General features: G+C 35.4%; 1 protein-coding gene across 12 annotated transcripts in view; it reads left to right on the top strand.

The window, feature by feature from the left end:
* Positions 1–19,770, top strand: part of DCDC1 (doublecortin domain containing 1) — a 608,393-nt gene that overhangs the window by 248,882 nt on the left and 339,741 nt on the right. For all 12 annotated transcript variants that reach the window (XM_049890804.1, XM_049890803.1, XM_049890799.1 and 9 more), the window contains one exon: positions 16,978–17,070. In XM_049890804.1, the coding sequence (XP_049746761.1) occupies positions 16,978–17,070 (93 nt within the window). The remainder of the gene's footprint in view (positions 1–16,977; positions 17,071–19,770) is intronic.

The following is a 19,770-nucleotide window of genomic DNA, read 5'->3' as shown; positions in this document are numbered from 1 at the left end:
CTTTTTGTCCCTGTGGAGACTAGGAAAATGGAGAATATTTTACCAATAGGCTTGGTTGGAGGAAAGCAGCCATTTGGGTAAATTACCAATTCAGACTTTTGTTTTTGGAATGTATGATGTCTTGGATGGAACCAGGGCAAAAGATGACTTTTCGTTTATTAATTTCTTGAATAAAAATATTTGCATGGTGCTTTGTGATTTATGACTGTTTTTTTCCTGGGGTAAAGTTATCTCATCTGATTTTCTAAATAATCCTTAAGATAGGCAAGTCTTATTGTTATTTGTACAAATTTCATTAATTGTGAAAATAATATTGGGAGTGAATATATAAAATACTCATGAAAGCAACTATTTTTTGGTAACCTCAGATACTTTAGACGGGCTTGTTTACGTATAGGCGGAATACTCACTACAAATCAAACGCACCATTTCTTTTTTATGTTTTAAGGATGCCACAGTTTGAACAAATTAACATTGTTAATCTTGTTTCAGTTGGTGTATATATTTGAATATCAAAAAATGACATTTCAAAGCATTTATAATTGAACTTTTCAGTATTTCAAGTTCTTTACCTGCCCAATTTGTCTGAATTTGTAAGACCCTACTGTATTCTCTCAAGAAGGATTTAAGTAAGTTAAAAATGAGTATTTTTTCTTTTTAAAAAAGTTGTGGATACTTTTAATCAAGAAATTTATTCTTTAAAGTCCTATTGAATAACCTCAGTGGATAGACTTATTTTTATAAGAAAGAAATGTGGGCCTGGTTATTTCCATAATTATTTTTATTATTGAGTATTATTCCTTTGAGAAGCTCAAAGTATTTTATTTGAAAATATTTACTGCCTTAACTTGAAAGTTTTATAATTTATTGAGTTTCTATGTGCAATATAGCTCAGATACTAGAAAAAAAGACATGGACCAGAGGGTATAAACATGGAGGCCATGGCCAGATTTAGTATGTAGACGTGAATTTTTTGACCTGTATGGTATGTATAAATTTTCAAAAATTAGTTATCAACTGCTAGAAATTGGGAGATTTTCACTAAGTTTTGGATTTTTGGTGCCTCTGAAAATCTAGAATATCTGGCAACACATTGGACCACATTTTCCCATGACAACATCTTCTGAAGATGAGTAGGGGTTACCGCCTTTAGACAGAATTTGGATTCTTCAGCTAAACACAGATTCTGTACTATTTTCTCATTTATACCACATGCCTAGCACCTGAGCGTGCAGCCCATGACACAGGCCTGTCCTCTAGAGCTGTGCTGGCCTTGACCTGTGACTAGTCCAAATTGAGACATGATGTAAGTGTAAAATTCACATTGGATTTCAAAGATTTAGTATGAAAAAGATCACAAAATACTTTTAAAATATTGAATACATGTTTAAATGATAGTTTTTTGGATATATTGGTTTAAATAAAATATATTATTGAAATAAATTTTACCTTTTTTAATGTGGCTAGTAGAAAATTTAGAATTACACATAAAGCTCATCTCAGATTTCTATTGTGCAGGGCTGTTCTAGATGTTTATGGCCTAATACAGGGGCTGGCAAACTATCTGGCTGGTCACCTGTTTTTCTATGAATGGTTTTCACAGTTGAACATTAGAGTCGATTTGATGATAGGGAACACTATCTTGGCACTCCAATTAAGTGAAATGTTATTTTCCCAAAAAGAATTTTATTCTTCTTATTAGTAGACCTGTATTACAAAAAAATTGTACTCAATTATTATTAATATTTTAAATTTCACCGATAAAAATTTATGGAAAAAATTTTTTTCTTTTGTTATTTAAGAACCTACATTTTATCTTCTATTGTGCAGAGTCTAAAGTGTTTACTCTCTGTCCCTTTACAGAAAACATTTGCTTACTCCTGGTCTAATAGGAAGCTGGGCAGGCAGCTTTGGGAGGTAGCTGGCTTAGTGAAAATGCTTTGTATACAGACAGACAAGGGGTTCAAACTCACTAATCAATCAAATCTCTGAGTCTTTGTTTGATCATCTGTGAAATGGCAAGAATGACCCCTTTCAGGGTTATTTTGAAGGTTAAATAAGATACTGTATAGCATGCTTTGTGGAGGAGGTGACTCCGGAGCTTCCTCTGCCTAAAATGCTCTTCATGTCAACCCTGACTTGGTTAGATCTTGATCATCTTTAGCTTAGTAACATTTCTATCTCGGAGAAGGATTTCCTGCTCTGGCCCCCAGCTTAGGTTAAGTCTCCCCAGACATCCCTCATGTCTCCCTTCTATGCCCATCATACTTACTACTACTTGTTCTATATCTGTCTTCCCCTGAGATTAAGCTCCATGAAGGAGATGTCTGACTTGTTAGCCAGTGTTTCCTAGGAATGACAAATAATAGATGCTCAATTAATATTTGTTGAATGATGTTGATGGTATAAAATGCTGTACATATGGCACACACACATATAAAAACAAGAATTTAGAGGAAGGAGATTTATTTTTTGGCAGAGATTTCAGAGTTTGTGTTTGAAGATTTGGGTCATGTTTTGGGACAAATAGCTCAAATATACTTTACTCCTCCCCCTACAATACTTATATTTTCTCACTTATCTTTTTCAAAAGTAAGTGAGACACGTAAGGAAATCACTTAGCATACTAAACCCTCAACAAATTCTCTCTTCTCTAATGATGGATGATGATGAAGAATCAGAATGTTGAACATCAAAATAATCAAAGTGCTAGGTTTAGACAAAGTTGAGAGTTCAAGGAAATTTGGAAAACAGAATGCAATGGTTCTTCCTATTCCCCACAGCAATACTATGCATTTAAAATTCAAACTATTCTCACCAACAGAAGTTTTAACATTATTTTAATGAATAGAATTTGGAATACAGGACAATAAAAACTTTAATCCAGAGCAGGTTCTGTAAATCAAAACTAAATAATATAAATAGTAAAAAAAAAATAAATAATAAAAATTTCCTGAGGTTCTGTATTAGTTACAGGTTTATACAATAAATGTCTAGTTCCCAAAAGAATCATAGAGTTCAGTTCTTATCTTAACCTAATTATTTCAATTTCAGGTGTGTCCTGGTTTGGATGGTAGATTACCTGGTCACTCTATATAGAGCAATAGTGTGGGGGCGACCTCTAGCCTTTCATCTTTTCTTTGCAAACACTATTTCCTAGCCTAAAAATGCCTATAAGTGCCTATGATCAGAATGGCAACTGGCAGCTCTGGCACTTGGGTTCTGAGGGTTCCATATTGGAGAGGAGGAGGGACAAGTCTTTCTTTGAGATATGAAGGAAGGAGATCAAGGTGAAGGGATATTTGAGAATTGCATCAAAATTTAAACTGGGTTCACATGGCTCAGAGCACTTAAGGTAAAGAAAATACACTGAAAAAGTTATTGCATGTATATAGGAAAACAAAAAAATGGCATCAGCAGACAAAAATTGGAGAAATTTGTGAAAGGTAGAAAATAGATGGAATTTGGTTGGCAAGAATGGACAAATCATCTGGGAAGATGACCAACAACCAGGATCAGCAAATATTGGAGGAATAAGCTATGTGGAAGAAGAAAAGGACCAAAATGAACAGTTGGAATAACCACCTCTTGAAGAATCAGAAATAATTAGGTGAACAAGAGTCCATTAATCTAATAAGTGTTCTCAGAGATAGTTGAAAAGATATTATAGCCATAAAACCAGAACAGGATGTCATTAAAAAGCATCAATCAGAAACAAGAAAGAATTCTTGAAAATAAAAAAAATACATATTATTGCCAAAAATTAAAGAAAAAAAATTCATTGAAGGACTTCATAACATGGCTAAAAAAGACAAAGGACTGAAAAGTATGAGAAAAGATTTAAGGCGTAGAAAATTAAGCTGGAAGGTGAAGCATTCATCCAATTGGAGGCAATGGAAAGGAGAAAAGAAGCTAAATTGCCCTGCATAAGAGAAAGACTTAAGTCTTTAGTATGGAAAAAACCCAAACAAACCCATTGCTGTCGAGTTGATTCCGACTCATAGTGACCATATAGGACAGAGTAGAAATGCCCCATAGAGTTTCCAAGGAGAGCCTGGTGGATTTGAACTGCCAGGATTTTGGTTAGCAGCTGTAATTCTTAACCACTATGACACCATCCCTTGAGTATGAAGAGGTCTAATGATCATTGAACAGAATGAATTTCAAAAAGACCCCAAATCTGACATTTTCGTGAAATTTCAGGATTACAAGGATAAAGAGAAAGTCCTAATATGTTTTAGACAGAAAGTAAAAACATAAAACAAGCAAATAACAACAGCTTACCTACAAAAGAATTAGAATGGTATCAAAATTAAATGAACCACACAGTTGTTAGAATCCCATGGATAATAACCTCAAAGTTATGAGGTAAAATTATTTTGCATCTAGAATCCTATACTCAACCAAACTAGCATTCAAGTGCGTGTATTTGCGTGTGGACATGCATATGCAAAATAATGGCATGTTTAGACCTGAAGGAACTCAAATAGTTAACCACCTATAAGCTCTCTTGAAAGAATTATTCAAGGATTCAAAGAAACAATATAAACAATGTCTCCAAGAAATATGATGATGTGTACTATAAAAACAAATAAACAATACTGTGTATAGTTTATTGAAATAATTGTTTATGCATGTTAAAATCTTAATTTACATAAGCTCTCTTGAAAGAATTATTCAAGGATTCAAAGAAACAATATAAACAATGTCTCCAAGAAATATGATGATGTGTACTATAAAAACAAATAAACAATACTGTGTATAGTTTATTGAAATAATTGTTTATGCATGTTAAAATCTTAATTTACATAATTATAATATGGGAGGTAGTGGGTTCAAGGGATAAAGGGAAAGAGAGCAACTAAGGTTGTCTTATGGGTGGGGGGATAGCGATACTTATTAACTTTAGATATCATTATGCAAATATGTTTAAAAAAGTTAAGGGTAATCATTAAAAAAATGTTGAAATCATTATGGGGAAAAATAATGGAAATAAGAAAATATCATTACTCCAGTAAGAGGTAAGAAAAGAAGAAAAAAAAAAAAAAAAGACACAACCAAGAAAGTCAATTTAAGACATTAAGTGAAATGATAGGAATAATTCAAATCTATCAACATACACAATAAATATGAATGTGATAAATTCTCTCATTAGACAGCAGATTCTCTTAATCTGGTACAAAACAATTCTGGTAAATGCTTATTATGAGTTTGAAAATAAAGGGATAGAAAAAATACACCAGGCCAAAAAAAAAAAAAAAAAAAAGATGTATGGCAATATTATTAGTCAAAATAGGATTCAAGGTAAATATAGCATTAAATAGGACAGAAAAGAATATTTTCATACAGAAAAAATACTACCCACAAAAAAGATAAAACAGTCATGAATGTGCACACAATGAGACCATAGCTTCAAAATGTGTACAGCAAAACCCTGTAAGAAATGCCAGGGAAATGGACAAGTGTATAGTTATTCTAGGAGACTTTAACATATATCTCACAGAAAGTAACAGAAAAATTATAAGAACAAAGGCAAGAATAAATAGAATTTTAGAGGATATTAGCAATATAATCGCATACATTGATCTAATAGATATTTAGAGAACTTTGTATCAAATTTTTCAACATTCATGGAATACTTATAAGAATTAACTTGGCCTTAGGCTTCAAAGAAAATTAATACATTTACAAAAGCAGAAACCATATTCTTTTGTCACATGAAGTAATATTAGAAATTAATAACTGAAAAAGAGTCAAAATATTACTTGTCACATGAAGTAATATTAGAAATTAATAACAAAAAAGAGTCAAATTATTACTTGGAAATTTAAAAACATCTTTCTAACCTCTCTTGGGTTAGAAAGAAAACGAAAGCTGAAATTACAAACTATTTGGACACGGAGGAAATAAGAGGACTCTAAAAACGTGGGAATGCTGACAAAGTGGTACATAAGGAAAATGCATTAAATTTACTTACTGAAAATGAGAAAGGTATAAAATTAATAAATTAAAGATTGATTCCAAGAAGCAAAAATGATGGCAACAATGAAAACCCAAAGAAAATAGAAGCAAAAAAGTAGAAATTTGTGAAATACAAAATAGAAGCAAAAAAAAAGTAGAAATTTGTGGAACAGGAAACTAACCAATGCCCCACCATCACACACACACACATACACACACACACACACACACAGAGTATATATATGAAATCAAACAAGAATGGGTTGTTTGAAAAGACCAAATATATAGGCCTTGGTAGACCTGATCAAGGAACCAAAAAAAAGGAAAGAAGACAAAATGAATGAAATTAGAAAGAAGAAAGGTAATATTATAGATATGGGTAAAATTATATATTATATAAAATAAATTGATAAATTTATTCACAAATATAAGTTACTTAAATCAATTCAAGAAAGGCAAAGATAGAAAACCTGGATGGACCAACAATCAAAGAGGAAACTAAAAGACAGTGAGTAGAAAAGATACCATACCAAGGCTGTTTTATGGGCAATTTACCAAGCTTTCAAGATGCAGGTAATTTCTATGCCATATTAACTTTTTCTGAGTGTAGAAAATGATGAAATGAAGGTGTCAAACCCTTGATACTTAAATCTAAAAGGAAATACACATAGAGACAAATTGAAAACTATAGGTCAATCACACTTACAAAAATGGAGGAAAAAAATCATAAATCCATGATGGGCAATACATCATTTTCAGGAATGCAAGTATGTATTGGAGAATCTATTGATATAATTAAAGAATGTAATTTTAATAGAATGTCGAGTCCAATTTTTTAATGGTATCCTAGAATTACAGCTAAGGCCATAGGTATCAAGATACAGTATCCCTTCCTTCTAAAGAGTGTTCCAAAGAGTTCGTACCACACATCTCCACAGGTTTTGCTAAAATGTAGAGGAATCAGCCCTATAATTCTCGGTCATCTCCCCACCCCAGTGACTACCATTAGCCTACGTATGAAGAAGAGAAGGGGGTGAACAGAGATTTCTCATTCTCTTCCTTTTATGGAATTCAAGGCAAGATTTATTGGTAGGAATACTTCCTGCCTCCTACAGCAAAAGATTTGAGGGAGTGTGAGAATAAAAAGACAGGACACTTCTTTCTTTATCCCGAATTCCTCATTTCACAAGTCTAGTTTGCACTATGGTTAAAGGAGCACTTTAAATCAGGTATGAAATAAAAACTTTGAAGAGGTTGAATGAAATTGTAATAACTGTGAGTAGATAGAACAGATTTGCTTAAGTTATTTTTAAGAGACATTTGAAGGCAGCTGGTGGATTCGAACTGCTGACCTTTTGGTTAGCAGCCAAGCCCTTAGCCACTGCGCCACCACAGCTAGTCATGTACAAAAAACAGGTTGCCAAATAATACGTACAGTGTGATTCCATTTCTGTAAACACTGCCAATTGCCAGTTTGCACTAAAAATCCTGTGGAGCACATTTCTACTTTGTATATATAAAAAAAAAAATAAATAACATCCATATATTTCACAAGTACTTATATTTCTGTATGTGTACATAAGAAATGATCTAAAAGGTTAAATATAAAACTATTAATAGTATCTCTGATTTGTCATTAAATAATGTATTAATTATTAATTGTAGTAGAATGTATTATTACTCAATTACTTTCAGAAAATGAAAAACGACATTGGGTGTTATTTTAGATAACTCCAGAGATGAAATGGAGGTTAGACAAGGAATTATTACACAAATGACTTTAATATGTTTCATTAATAATTTCTGACAGTGGATCTTAATTCAGTTTCTTTTTCTGAACAAACTTCAAAAATAAATTCTTCTTAACTAAAGGCTCCAAAGGCAATTTATTTTCTTATTAATGTCATAAAAAAATCAATTCATATTAATGGAATTCTGATTTTTGACTCTGAGCTTTTATAATCTCATGCTTCGATAAAAAAAATTTTTTTTTTTTTTTGCTTCAATATGAAGGAAAAATTTGCCAATTTGTCTGTTACTGTCTAGCTGTTTCTTCCCTTTATTAACCACACTTTCTGATGTACACATGGCATAATTAAAAAGCATGGGCTTTGGAGTCAGACATGTCTGGATTTGAATCCCAATTCTTCAATTTTCTTTGCCTTGTGTTTGTGAGCAACTTGCTTAACCTGCTTAAGCATCATTTATACAACTTCCTAAAGTTCTTTTGAGGATTGAATTTTGAGGTCTCCGCAGTGCCCAGAAGGAGCCCTAGTTGCCCAGTGGTTAAGTGCTTGACTGCTAATCAAAAGGCTGGCAGTTCAAATCCACCAGCTGCTCCTTGGAAACCCTATGGGACAGCTCTCTTCTGTCCTGTAGGGTTGCTATGAGTTGGAATCGACTCCACGGCAATGGGTTTGGTTTAGTTTTTTAACACCCAGCATATACTTTGGGAAACAGTTGTCTAATTAAAAACAAAAAAAGGGAGGGGGGAGGCGAGCAATTAGAAGCTGAGAATTCTGGTCTACCGCTATCCATCACAGGTATTTATTGGGTGTCTGCAACATGTCTGTTACGATTGAATTTACTGGGGATATAAAATCATTGCAAGAAACAATCCCTTACCTTAAGGACAAACATAAGGAAAACAATTAGGGAGTTGCTGACTCTGAACTGTAAATTCTCAGAAGACAGTTGGCCCTCTGAAGGCATACCTGTTACTATTGAGTTGATTCTGACTCATAGCAATCCTTACAACAGAGTCGAGGTGTCCCATAGGGTTTCCAGAGCTGTAAATCTTTATGGAAGCAGACTGCCATGTGCTTCTCCTGCAGAGCTGCTAGTGGGCTCCAACCCCCAACCTTTGGGTTAGCAGCCCAGTGCTTAACAACTGCTCTACCAGAGCTCTTTTCTGAAGGTATAAAAAGTGTCTAACTGATCTTTGTATCACCAGGACCAGCACTAAAAACCATTGCTATTGAGTCGATTGCAACTCATAGTGACCCAATAGGACAGAGTAGAACTGCCCCATAGGGTTTCCAAGACGTATCTGATGGATTTGAACTGCTGACTTTTTGGTTAGCAGCTGTAGCACTTAACCATTATGCCACTAGGGTTTCCAGGACCAGTATGTTGTTGTTGTTAGGTGTTGTCGAGTTGGTTCCGACTCATAGCAACCCTATGACAACAGATTGAATCACTGCCCGGTCCTGCGCCATTCCCGCATTGCTATGCTTGAGCTCATTGTTGCAGCCACTGTGTCAGTCCACCTCATTGAGGGTCTTCCTCTTTTCTGCTGGCTCTATACTTTGCCAAGCATGATGTCCTTCTCCAGGTACTGACCCCCTCCTGACAACATGTCTAAAGTACGTAAGACGCAGTCTCGCCATCCTTGCCTCCAAGAAGCATTGTAGTTGCACTTCCTCCAAGACAGACTTGTTCGCTCTTTTGGCAGTCCATGGTATATTCAATATTCTTCACCAGCACCACATTTCAAAGGCATCAATTCTTCTTTGGTCTTCCTTATTCATCATCCAGCTTTCACATGCATATGATGTGATTGAAAATACCATTTCTTGGGTCAGGCACACCTTAGTCTTCAAGGTGACATATATAGCATATATAGCACTAACCAAAACACCTGTTGCCGTCAAGTTGATTCTGATTTACAGCGATCCTATTGGACAGAGTAGAACTGCTCCATAGGGTTTCCAAGGAGCATCTGGTGGGTTCGTACTGTGGACCTTTTGGTTAGCAGCCAAACTCTTATCCACTGTGCCAACAGGGCTCCAGTATAGCACTAAAAACTAAAACCAAACCCATTGTCATTGAGTTGATTCCGACTCATAGCGACCCTATGGGACAGAGTAGAACTGCCCCATAGAGTTTCCAAGGAGTGCCTGGCGGATCTGAACTGCCAACCTCTTGGTTAACAGCCATGGCACTTAACCACTACGCCACCGGAGTTGCCAGCATAGCAGTAGCATTCAGTAAATATACTAGATAAATGAATGAAAGAAGGGAGGGAGGCAGGGCCAGTATCTGTAGTGTATGGCAGTACATTTTCACTCATATATGTAGTGACCATTGAGAGGACAGAGTCAGGGTAGGCTTCATCAATGCATTTACACCAAAGATGGGCTTCAAAGTGTTGATGGGGTTTGGCTGGATGAGGAGAGGTGAGTATATTTCAGATGGGCAGAATAGCAGGAACAAATATTGAAGGCAGGAATGAGCATGTTGAAGAAACCAATCTGAAGAGATCTATACTAGGTAATAATTAGACATAGGCTTGTTGGAGAAGTAAGACATATCACACCCAGCCTAACCCACATTCAGACACCCTATATGACATTTTCTTTCTGAGCCCTAAAGTCCTAACTGCAGTTCTCAGACAGTTCTCTGATTCTGATGACTACTTTAATGGGTAAAAGTTGTACAGACAAAATGTGATTTTTTGCTTTGTGTAAACTAATGATAAGTTTTAATGAGGGGAATGATACCGAAGTGGTATACCCAAAGTGGTAAGACAAGCAGACAAGGCACAGAGGCTGCCTGCAACATATACTTCACAGCTCAACTCTCAAAGTTTTTTTGGGGATCCACAAACAACTGTTTTCTTTGATACTCTTAATTGGCTTACTCAGTTTGTTAGGTGCCACATTAATAGTTTACTCTAAAAATGTGCTCTGTTGCTATAGTTTATTTCCCTCCCTTCTTGTATAGATCCTGTTTTTGCCTTTGCTCCTTAGTTCAGCCATCAGCCTACACCCCCATGTGTGTATACACAGTTTGTGTGCAAAATAACAAAATGACTCTTAGTTATTATCTGACACTAATATTGCTTTCTTCCTGAGCACTTGCCCACTGGATAGTGGGGGGAAAATAACTGAGCGTCCAATTTTGTATAAAGCTTATCTGATCTTATCATTTAGTTATTTTAGGTAGTTCTTTCAGACTCTCCTATACCCTGTTGGTCTCCTTAAGGTAGTATAGGGAAAGATGGGTTGTGTGGCTTTCACATCCTCAAGGCATTGGAGGAAGGAGTCCTTGGCCTCATGCTAGCTCACTGGAATGTATACATTGACATGGCATCTGCTGGACAATGGAAGGATGTACCTTGTTTCACTTGGTTACTAGGTGCTCTACTGGCCTGTAATGTGTCCTTTTTTTTTTTTCTTTTTTTGGCTTAGGCATTTTTTTTGGTGGTGCTTCCTGGATGTTCCAATCTAAACGTGGCTTTCACTGGTATTAGAGACCCCCTCCAAGAGTCTGGCTGAGGCTCCCATTGTGCCCTAGCTTGAGTGGTCTGTAGTGCTGCCCTCACTCTAGACCCATCTTTTCCCCATGATGCCAACACCTTCTTTGCAAACTTCCCGGCTTGATTTTCATCTGCTTCCATGTGATAAAGCACACAGGTGCCAAGGGTGGTTTGGGAAAGCTAAACTTCCAGCCTTCCTCTGCCTGATCATGTCATGGCACCGTGTTGATATGCTGTGTCCTTGGTTGCTGCAAGGCAGCTTCCTCCTTGTGTTCCATACTGAGGGGAGGAGGGCAGAAAATCCCTCTGTTTCTACTTATCTGACACTGTCTCCCCCTGCTGTATACAATATTGTTTTTCACTATCTATTATTTTTATTGTCTCTTCAACCATATTGTCCTTTGCTGTTAACCTATTTGTATCTGGGAAGATGTATAAGAGAGCTTGTTGCATGTGAAAGTGTGTCATATTACTTAATGTGGGAGTTTTCTAACTTGGGAGTGGAAATGGGACCAGTTGAATTCATCTCTAGGTTCCCAACCCCTCCTCACCCACAACTCCAACTTTATTTAACTAACAGCTATGCTTTTGTTTGAAGAAAGGTTTCAGAGGCAAAAAAAAAAAAAAAAAGAGGGCCACTTATTAAATGGATCCACATATATTTTTTATTTGCTCAACATAATTACAAACCTTGAAACCTGGTCTTGTGCTTCTTCACAATCTCTAGTTTGATTCTGAATAAGTAATATGTGTTTAATAAATATTAAGGTGAAATAAATAGGAGTATGATAATGTTCACTTTTTTTTTTTCAAATTCTAAAAGATATTTAAATTGACTTTTTTAAGTCAGAGGTGGGTGAAATTTCTTTAACTTATCACAAGTGTTGAGTATATAAAATAATTCCTTAAGAGAAATTCTATTATGCTAACTAAAATACAGTATCTTCTTTATGAGTTCATTTTTATATTCAGTAGAGACTACTAAAGTAACTATATGAGTGCATGTGGGCATGTTCACACACACACACACACACACACACACACACCTTGAAAACTCCTTTGAGAGTCCCAAGAATCAACCTTAGTATTTATGGCAGAAGCAGATAGCATTTATTTGACATATTCGCTTGCCCACGAGTTTGATTTTGTACATTTGAACTTTTCAAACCATTGCCTGAATTATGGTTTCATCTGTGTTGACAGGTGGGGAACCAAAACACATCAGCCTGATTCTATTTAAAGTGATACAGACTCATTTATAGGTTAATTCTTTTACCAAATACTTATTGTGTGGCCACTCTTTATCAGTACCATTAATGCATTTCCAGATACAAATGATTTAGGCTGACAAAATTCAGGGTTTTTCCTGGACATTTCATCTATGATACCGAAGGGTAGCTTTTCCTGCTCTTCCAGCAGCCACCTCCCGTTCCCATACATAAATGGCAGCCAGCAGTAGCTAGAAACAAAGGGCTCTCTCCCAGTCCCTGAATACAGTGACATTCATTCTGAGAGAAGCAGGGGCAGCTTTTTGAAAGCCGACTTCTTCAGCTCAACAATAACACACAATGAGTTATTGACTTGTTTATATACGGAGCTCTTTTCAGTAACTAACTCTGACTCCCACAGTCTGGACAAATGATTGATTTTGTGGTTAGAAAAAGAGAAAGCTCTTGCGCTAAACTGTGTAGTGCAAACTACTTCTTCCCCATTTGTTCCCTGACTGAATAGGACCTTATTAAAATGCACTTTCCAAAAAAATACCTGCAGCTGGCCTTTATAGCCATGTTTTGTATATATAAATAAGTAATTTGTCCCAGTCTTTTGTATATTAACAGACCATTGGAGAAACTTGTAAATACATATGAAGGCTGATTGTCCTGTTGTTTATGCTAAACCGCATTGCCTATATTGATCTGCATGTAAAATATGCATCAAATGATTTTATTAATAAATCAATATTTGCTGGTAAAAAGTTTAGATTTGTGATAGATAGATGTAGGTATTCGGTTTTCTTATTGGGTCATGTTGATTTATTAACGTGACCCAATAAAAAAACTTACACTTCACATTTGAATCACTGTATGTTCTGAATACAGAGAAAATGATAAATGTGGAACCACGGTTCAGAGCAGTGAGAGTCTGGTTGGACTAATAGGCTTTTTCCCCTTTGGCTAGTACCTATGTGGAATGTCAATATGAATTAAATAAACAGGAAAAGACCAGCTTGCTTCAATTACTGTTCCTTTACTAACGGTATTAATAATTGAGCTCTAAACTGACCATCTTAGTGTTATTTTCTCCAGTAAAATAGGTTTCATTCTACCTGTCATGTTAATTTTTTTACAAAATTCGACTTTATGACTCTTATATACACACTTTAAAATATCTGGAGGAGTAGTTAAAAACATGAAAAAGAAAAGCCATCAACTCTTAAGGATTCCCATGAAGGGACACCACTACTGTTTTGGCTGTGTCTCTCCAGCAGGAGGTCTTGAGCCTCCTTTCCTCTCTAGGGTGTCCATGGTAGAGCTTCCTGAGTTTGAAGAATTTCTCAAAATTAAGAACATTTCCTATTATAGTCGCAAGGGACCATGTGTTTTCTATAGAACTATGTATTTCTCAACTATGACCCTTCAGGACTTGAGAGAGGGTATAATGAGGGTATATATTTTGTTCAATGAAAACTTAATTCTTTTCATCCTCTCTTTCTCTACCATGATCATGTTCTTGAAGCATTTTTGTTCAGTTTTCTTTGAGAGAGCCATTGTATTTCTTGGTTCTTTAATTTCTGCTACCATACTTGACCAGTCTCTTTGTTGCTGTATTCTGGTTACCACTTTTTTTTAATACCCCTCTGCCCTAAATTTGCTGTTAATATTGAGTGGGCCCAACTTTATCCTAATCATGGATGACTAATGTCTGTTACTTACATGGTAAAAAATTTTAAGAGCAAGTCCTGACAAAAATTGTGAATTAAACTTTCTTGTTTGGCCTGCTAGGTTTTAATGTACACAGTGAATATTTGGGAACACTTTCTCATACCCAAAAAGGGAAAGATACATTTAGAACAAGGTGACTTGCTTTCTCCTCTCTCCATTTGTTGGGAATTTGTCTTTTTACAATTAGCTACAAATTTTAGCCAATTTTTTTTTTTTTAATTTGAAAGCTCTACCTTTTTTACACATGAAAAACCAGCCTTAGAAATTTTAAATTCATTGACAAAAAATTTCATATATTTCAGATAAGAACAATAAATCAAAAACATCTAGATTTGTCTTAATGAAGAAACAGAATGTCCTCAACCAAAGTGACAGCAGAGAAGAGTCCTACTATTGTTATGTCGCTGGCTTGAGGGAGAGATGCTATGAGCACTGCATAAATTATTAATACCTCGGGGTGAAAATGCACTCTCTTAATTTGACTTTTTACTTGAAATAATTTTCTCTGATTGTATTAAAATGTATCTCTTTTGGAGTGGCTTATCTGTTTCCAGAGAAGGCCTATTGTGTATATCCTTGTATTTTGTTGACTGTTTCTCAATATCTTACTTCACTCCCCGTTTGTGGCTATACGTATTGTGGTTTTTAGTAATGCCGGTATGCTTTTCCCTCAGGTTATGTAGATTAGTATAATGCTTCTTTAGAAGTTGGATATTAGAATGGAGGTGATTTTTCCAACTGTGGTGCTTTCAAAGGTAAAGAATTCTCACCTTTTAAAGAGTTACTTGGAAGCAGTTCTAAGTGTCATGGCCCTGGGAGGCCACATTAGAATTTGACTTACCTGCTGTGGCACCAAAGAGTTTTGTGGCTCTGTTTTTGTTTCTCTTACAGGAGCCCTGGTCGCACAGTGGTTAAACGCTTGGCTGCTGTCTGAAAGGTTGGCAGTTCGAACCCACCAGCTGCTCTGCAGGAGAAAGATGTAGCAGTCTGAGTCTGTAAAGATTGCAGCCTTGGAAACCTTATGAGGCAGTTCTTCTCAAAAATTTGCTCTGATGTTTTTTCATTTGGAAATGGATATTTTAAAGAATAGATGGGCTTGATAAATATTCTCTAGCTGCCCTCCTCTATAGGGTTGCTATGAGTCGGATTCGACTCGACGGCACTGGGTGGTGGTGGTGCCCTCCTCTATATTCACCTCCTCTCAAGATAAGAACCATTGTGATAGAGACCTGAGATCAGTATATTGTGCCACAATTCACACATATGCTTCTGGGTGGAAGTGGAGTTTGATATTTGACTTTTTATGATATTATCTCTTTTGTATCACTTCATCACAGGAATAAATATTCTTTGGGGAGAGTGATCCTAAGAATAGTCTCACAGGATAATTTTCTTTTCTTTTTCTTTTTAATGCTTTTATCAGTGATTCTTAGTCTAGGGCAGGGATTGGCAAACCATGACCCACTGACTAAATTTGGCCTGCCATATGCTTTTTTTTTTTCCTTTTAAATAAAGTTTTATTGAAGCACATCAACAGTCATTTTGTTTATATATTGTCTATTTCATGATACAATAGTAGAGTTGAGTAATTGCAGCAGAGACTGTATACCTCCTCTGCAAAGCCTCACTGGCCCTTTTCAGAAAACTTTGCCAGCCCCTTACCTTGGGCGAACATCAGAGTCTCCTATAGATCCCTGGGTTTCTCTCTTCTACCAACAAACAGAATCTCTGATGTACTGAGTATCACACATGGCTGGATAAAGCGTTCACAGGTCTGATAATGTTCTGCCAGCATAAATGCACAGCTAGCTTGAGGGGGCCATGTTACTGAACCTCACATTTTATCCCAAGTGTAGGAGTGGGTCCTCAGGTAAGGTATGGATTAAAGATTCAGGTTTACACAAACATGATTTGCCAGGCAAACAATTGAGAAAGCTTACTTAAAACAACAACACTAAAAAAACAAATGAAACAAAATGGGATCATCACTCACTTTTCTTCTAATCCTTAGTAAGAAGATAGCACATGGCAAGTCCATTGTCTGAGAATAGTTAAATATTCCAGTTCAGAAGGCTCTCGTATCAAGTTCTTGCTTTCTTTCTATTCATGTCAATCTTTTCAGAGAATATTTTCGTGTAATTTTAGGTTTTTCTTTTTGTTGAAAATAGTACTTTGTTCCTATAGGGATTATTTATAAAGAAATATACCACGGGCCGTACTCTCCTTTTTATAACACGTGGGTTAGCAGCAGTAGTAGGAGAGGTTTATCTGGCTTTGTAAATGGAACAGATTGGAGGTTACTGGTGAGGTAGGGTAGACACATGATTTTCTGTCATGAAATGTTAAAGATCATTTAGCACCGTTCTAGAGTGATTCAATTGACATTTGCTTTTGGTTTATAACTTTGAATTCTTACTCTGATATAACAGTAGCCAATTTATTCCCTACTGGCAGTGAAAGATTTTAATAGGAAATATCAGCCTCATTTAAGAAAACAAACCAAAAAACCCTGCTATGCTCATTTTAATAAAATGCTTTTTAAAAATACTCATCAGTGTCAAATTCCTGCAGTTAAGTAGCCCCCACATCACATTTTAGTAAACCTAAAAGAAAAGTGAAAAATTTAGAATGTTTAAATGATTTAAGTATAAAATGAGCTTTTAAGGCTATTTATATGAAGTTCATTTTCAGATAAGCATGGGCAAAAGTGATTTAAAAAAACTTACTTAATTGCGATAAATTAGTTGTTTGAATAAATGTTGTTAGTAGGTGTCAGTAGGAGCCTGTTTCCATGTCGTCATTATTTTTTTCCAGTTGAACTTTGCCGTGGATGAACAGAAGGAGAAAATTACTGAAAAGGGCATTCTTTCAATGTCAGCAAAGGAACACCATAAGGCACAAGAAGAAGTAAGTTCCTTACTTTGCATATTGTATTATAACACTACAATTAATGCTAATTTTAAAATTAAGATAAATTTTACTTTAGGTCTGGTTGTAAACCAACTATAGTTAGCTGATAACAACTTATAATAGAAAAAGTGATCAAAATTGGAAATAATTTTATTGACTGAGGCAGCTTGAAAAATAATTGCATGTTTGAAAGAATAAATCATTTAATTTTCTGAAAAGATGTCATAAATATTTTCTCATCAATTTCTAAATTAGTTAATTATTAATGCAACTTGAAAGTGGGAATTATAGAACATGAAAATATAGGAAAATAATATATATTTTTAAATTTTGGATAAATACTAAATCTTCTTTTCTGACTATAAGAATAAAATTATTGTTGTGAATTTAAAAAATGTTAATGAAGTTACCTTATCAAGGAAAAGCTGTAGTTTACAAAATGTCAAGCCCAAGTCAGCTAATCATAAGATTCTGTAGGCAATATTGTAATGAAGAACTATTAAAGCAAGGCTTCTTCTCTCCAAAGCTCATGCTGTGCAGTTGACAGCATATTCCATATATGAAATAATAATACCAAATTGGTGTTAGACAAAAGGGGAAAATGATTTTCATGTAGTTTCCTGGAATGCAAAAGCATTTAATCTTTCTGGGGAAAGAACATGAATTTGCTAATTTTCATGTACCATTGTCCATAAATAGAATCTTGAAGCAACTTAAGGGATAAGATAGTATGAATATTTAAAAAATAAACTTCTAATGTAATTCTCTTTTGACATTTTGGTAAAGAACTCTATCCACGCTTTGGGGTTTTAGCATTTTCCTGTCATTGTGGTTGCGTCTGTCTCCTTTACTGAAAATGTATTTGACAATGGATGCACAGGAACAGTTCATTACATTTTCCTGTGGGATTTCAAGTCCCACATCAGAGACCATATTAATATTTGGGACTTATATATGTCCAATGTTGAAGGCTATATTGTAGACATTGATTAGCAGTCTCAGTAAAAAATATTTCATAAAAAATATCAACTCGAATAATTTCTAAAATGTAACAAATAACAATGGTATACATTTAAGTTATAGTACTGATTCATTTCACAGAATATTAAGAAGTTAAAAAAGGATATTAATTATGAATTTAAAAAATCTTCTAATCCTTTGAAAAATGTTTAATGAAATTTGAAGTAAGGTTAGGAAGAATATATCATGTATCTTGATACGCTAAACTTTAGGAAGTTTACTAGGATAATAAAGTTATATCTATAAAAATACTATTAGAGATTCATTAAAAAGTAATATAAAAGAGTGAATAGATCGTGTTTTCTCCATTGTAGACACTGTAATTATTTTCCCTTTGAATATTTTATGCAAAATTATAATTTCAGTGGAACTGAAAACTTGAAATGGTCCAGGAAAATGATGATTATGCTAAATATAAAGTTTGTAATGCTACCTAGATAACATTGCAATGAATGGGAATTCCAGAACGCTTAATTGTGCTCATGAGGAACCTTTACATAGATCAAGAAGCAGTTTTTCAGACAGAGCAAGGGGATACTGATCGGTTTAAAGTCAGGAAAGGTGTGCATCAGGGTTGTATTCTTTCACCATGCCTATTCCATCTGTATGCTGAGCAAATAATACGAGAACCTGGACTATATGAAGAAGAACGGGGCATCAGGATTCGAGGAAGACTCATTAACAACCTGCATTATGCAGATAACACAACCTTGCTTGCTGACAGTGAAGAGGACTTGAAGCATTTAGTGATGAAGATCAAAGACCACAGCCTTCAGTATGGATTACACCTCAACGTAAAGAAAACAAAAATCCTCACAACTGGACCAATGAGCAACATCATGATAAACGGAGAAAAGATTGAAGTTGTCAAGGATTTCATTTTACTTGGATCCACAATCAACACCCATGGAAGCAGCAGTCAAGAAATTAAATGACGTATTGCGTTGGGCAAATCTGCTGCAAAATACTTCTGTAAAGTGTTAAAAAGCAAAGATGTCACCTTGAAGACTAAGGTGCACCTGACCCAAGCCATGGTATTTTCAATCACATCATATGCATGTGAAAGCTGGATAATGAATAAGGAAGACTGAAGAAGAATTGACACCTTTGAATTGCGGTGTTGGCGAAGAATATTGAATATACCATGGACTGCCAAAAGAACGAAAAGATCTGTCTTAGAAGAAATACAGCCTGAATGCTCCTTAGAAGCAAGGATGGTGAGACAGCATCTTACATACTTTGGACATGTTGTCAGGAGGGATCAGTCCCTGGAGAAGGACATCATGCTTGGCAAAGTACAGGGTCGGGGGAAAACAGGAAGACCCTCAACGAGGTGGATTGACACAGTGGCTGCAAAGATGAGCTCAAGCATAACAACGATTGTAAGGATGGCTCAGGACCGGGCGTTGTTTCGTTCTGTTGTGCATAGGGTCACTCTGAGTCGGAACTGACTCGAGGGCACCTAATAACAACAACAATGCTACCTAGCTGGCAACATGGGAAACGATAATTGCCTTTTCCGGGAAATCCAACTGTATTTATGTTTATTTGGTGTTTCTTCTTTATTATCATCATTATATTTTTAGCACCATATGCATCAATGTTCTTCCTACCCAGTGGATACACATAGATATCTAAAATGTATTACTACAAGGTAATAGGATTTCTTTTTTTCCT

The sequence above is a fragment of the Elephas maximus genome, chromosome 7, assembly GCF_024166365.1.
Source record: "Elephas maximus indicus isolate mEleMax1 chromosome 7, mEleMax1 primary haplotype, whole genome shotgun sequence".
Classification (NCBI taxonomy): domain Eukaryota; kingdom Metazoa; phylum Chordata; class Mammalia; order Proboscidea; family Elephantidae; genus Elephas; species Elephas maximus.
This window is presented reverse-complemented; position numbering and strand designations above follow the sequence as displayed.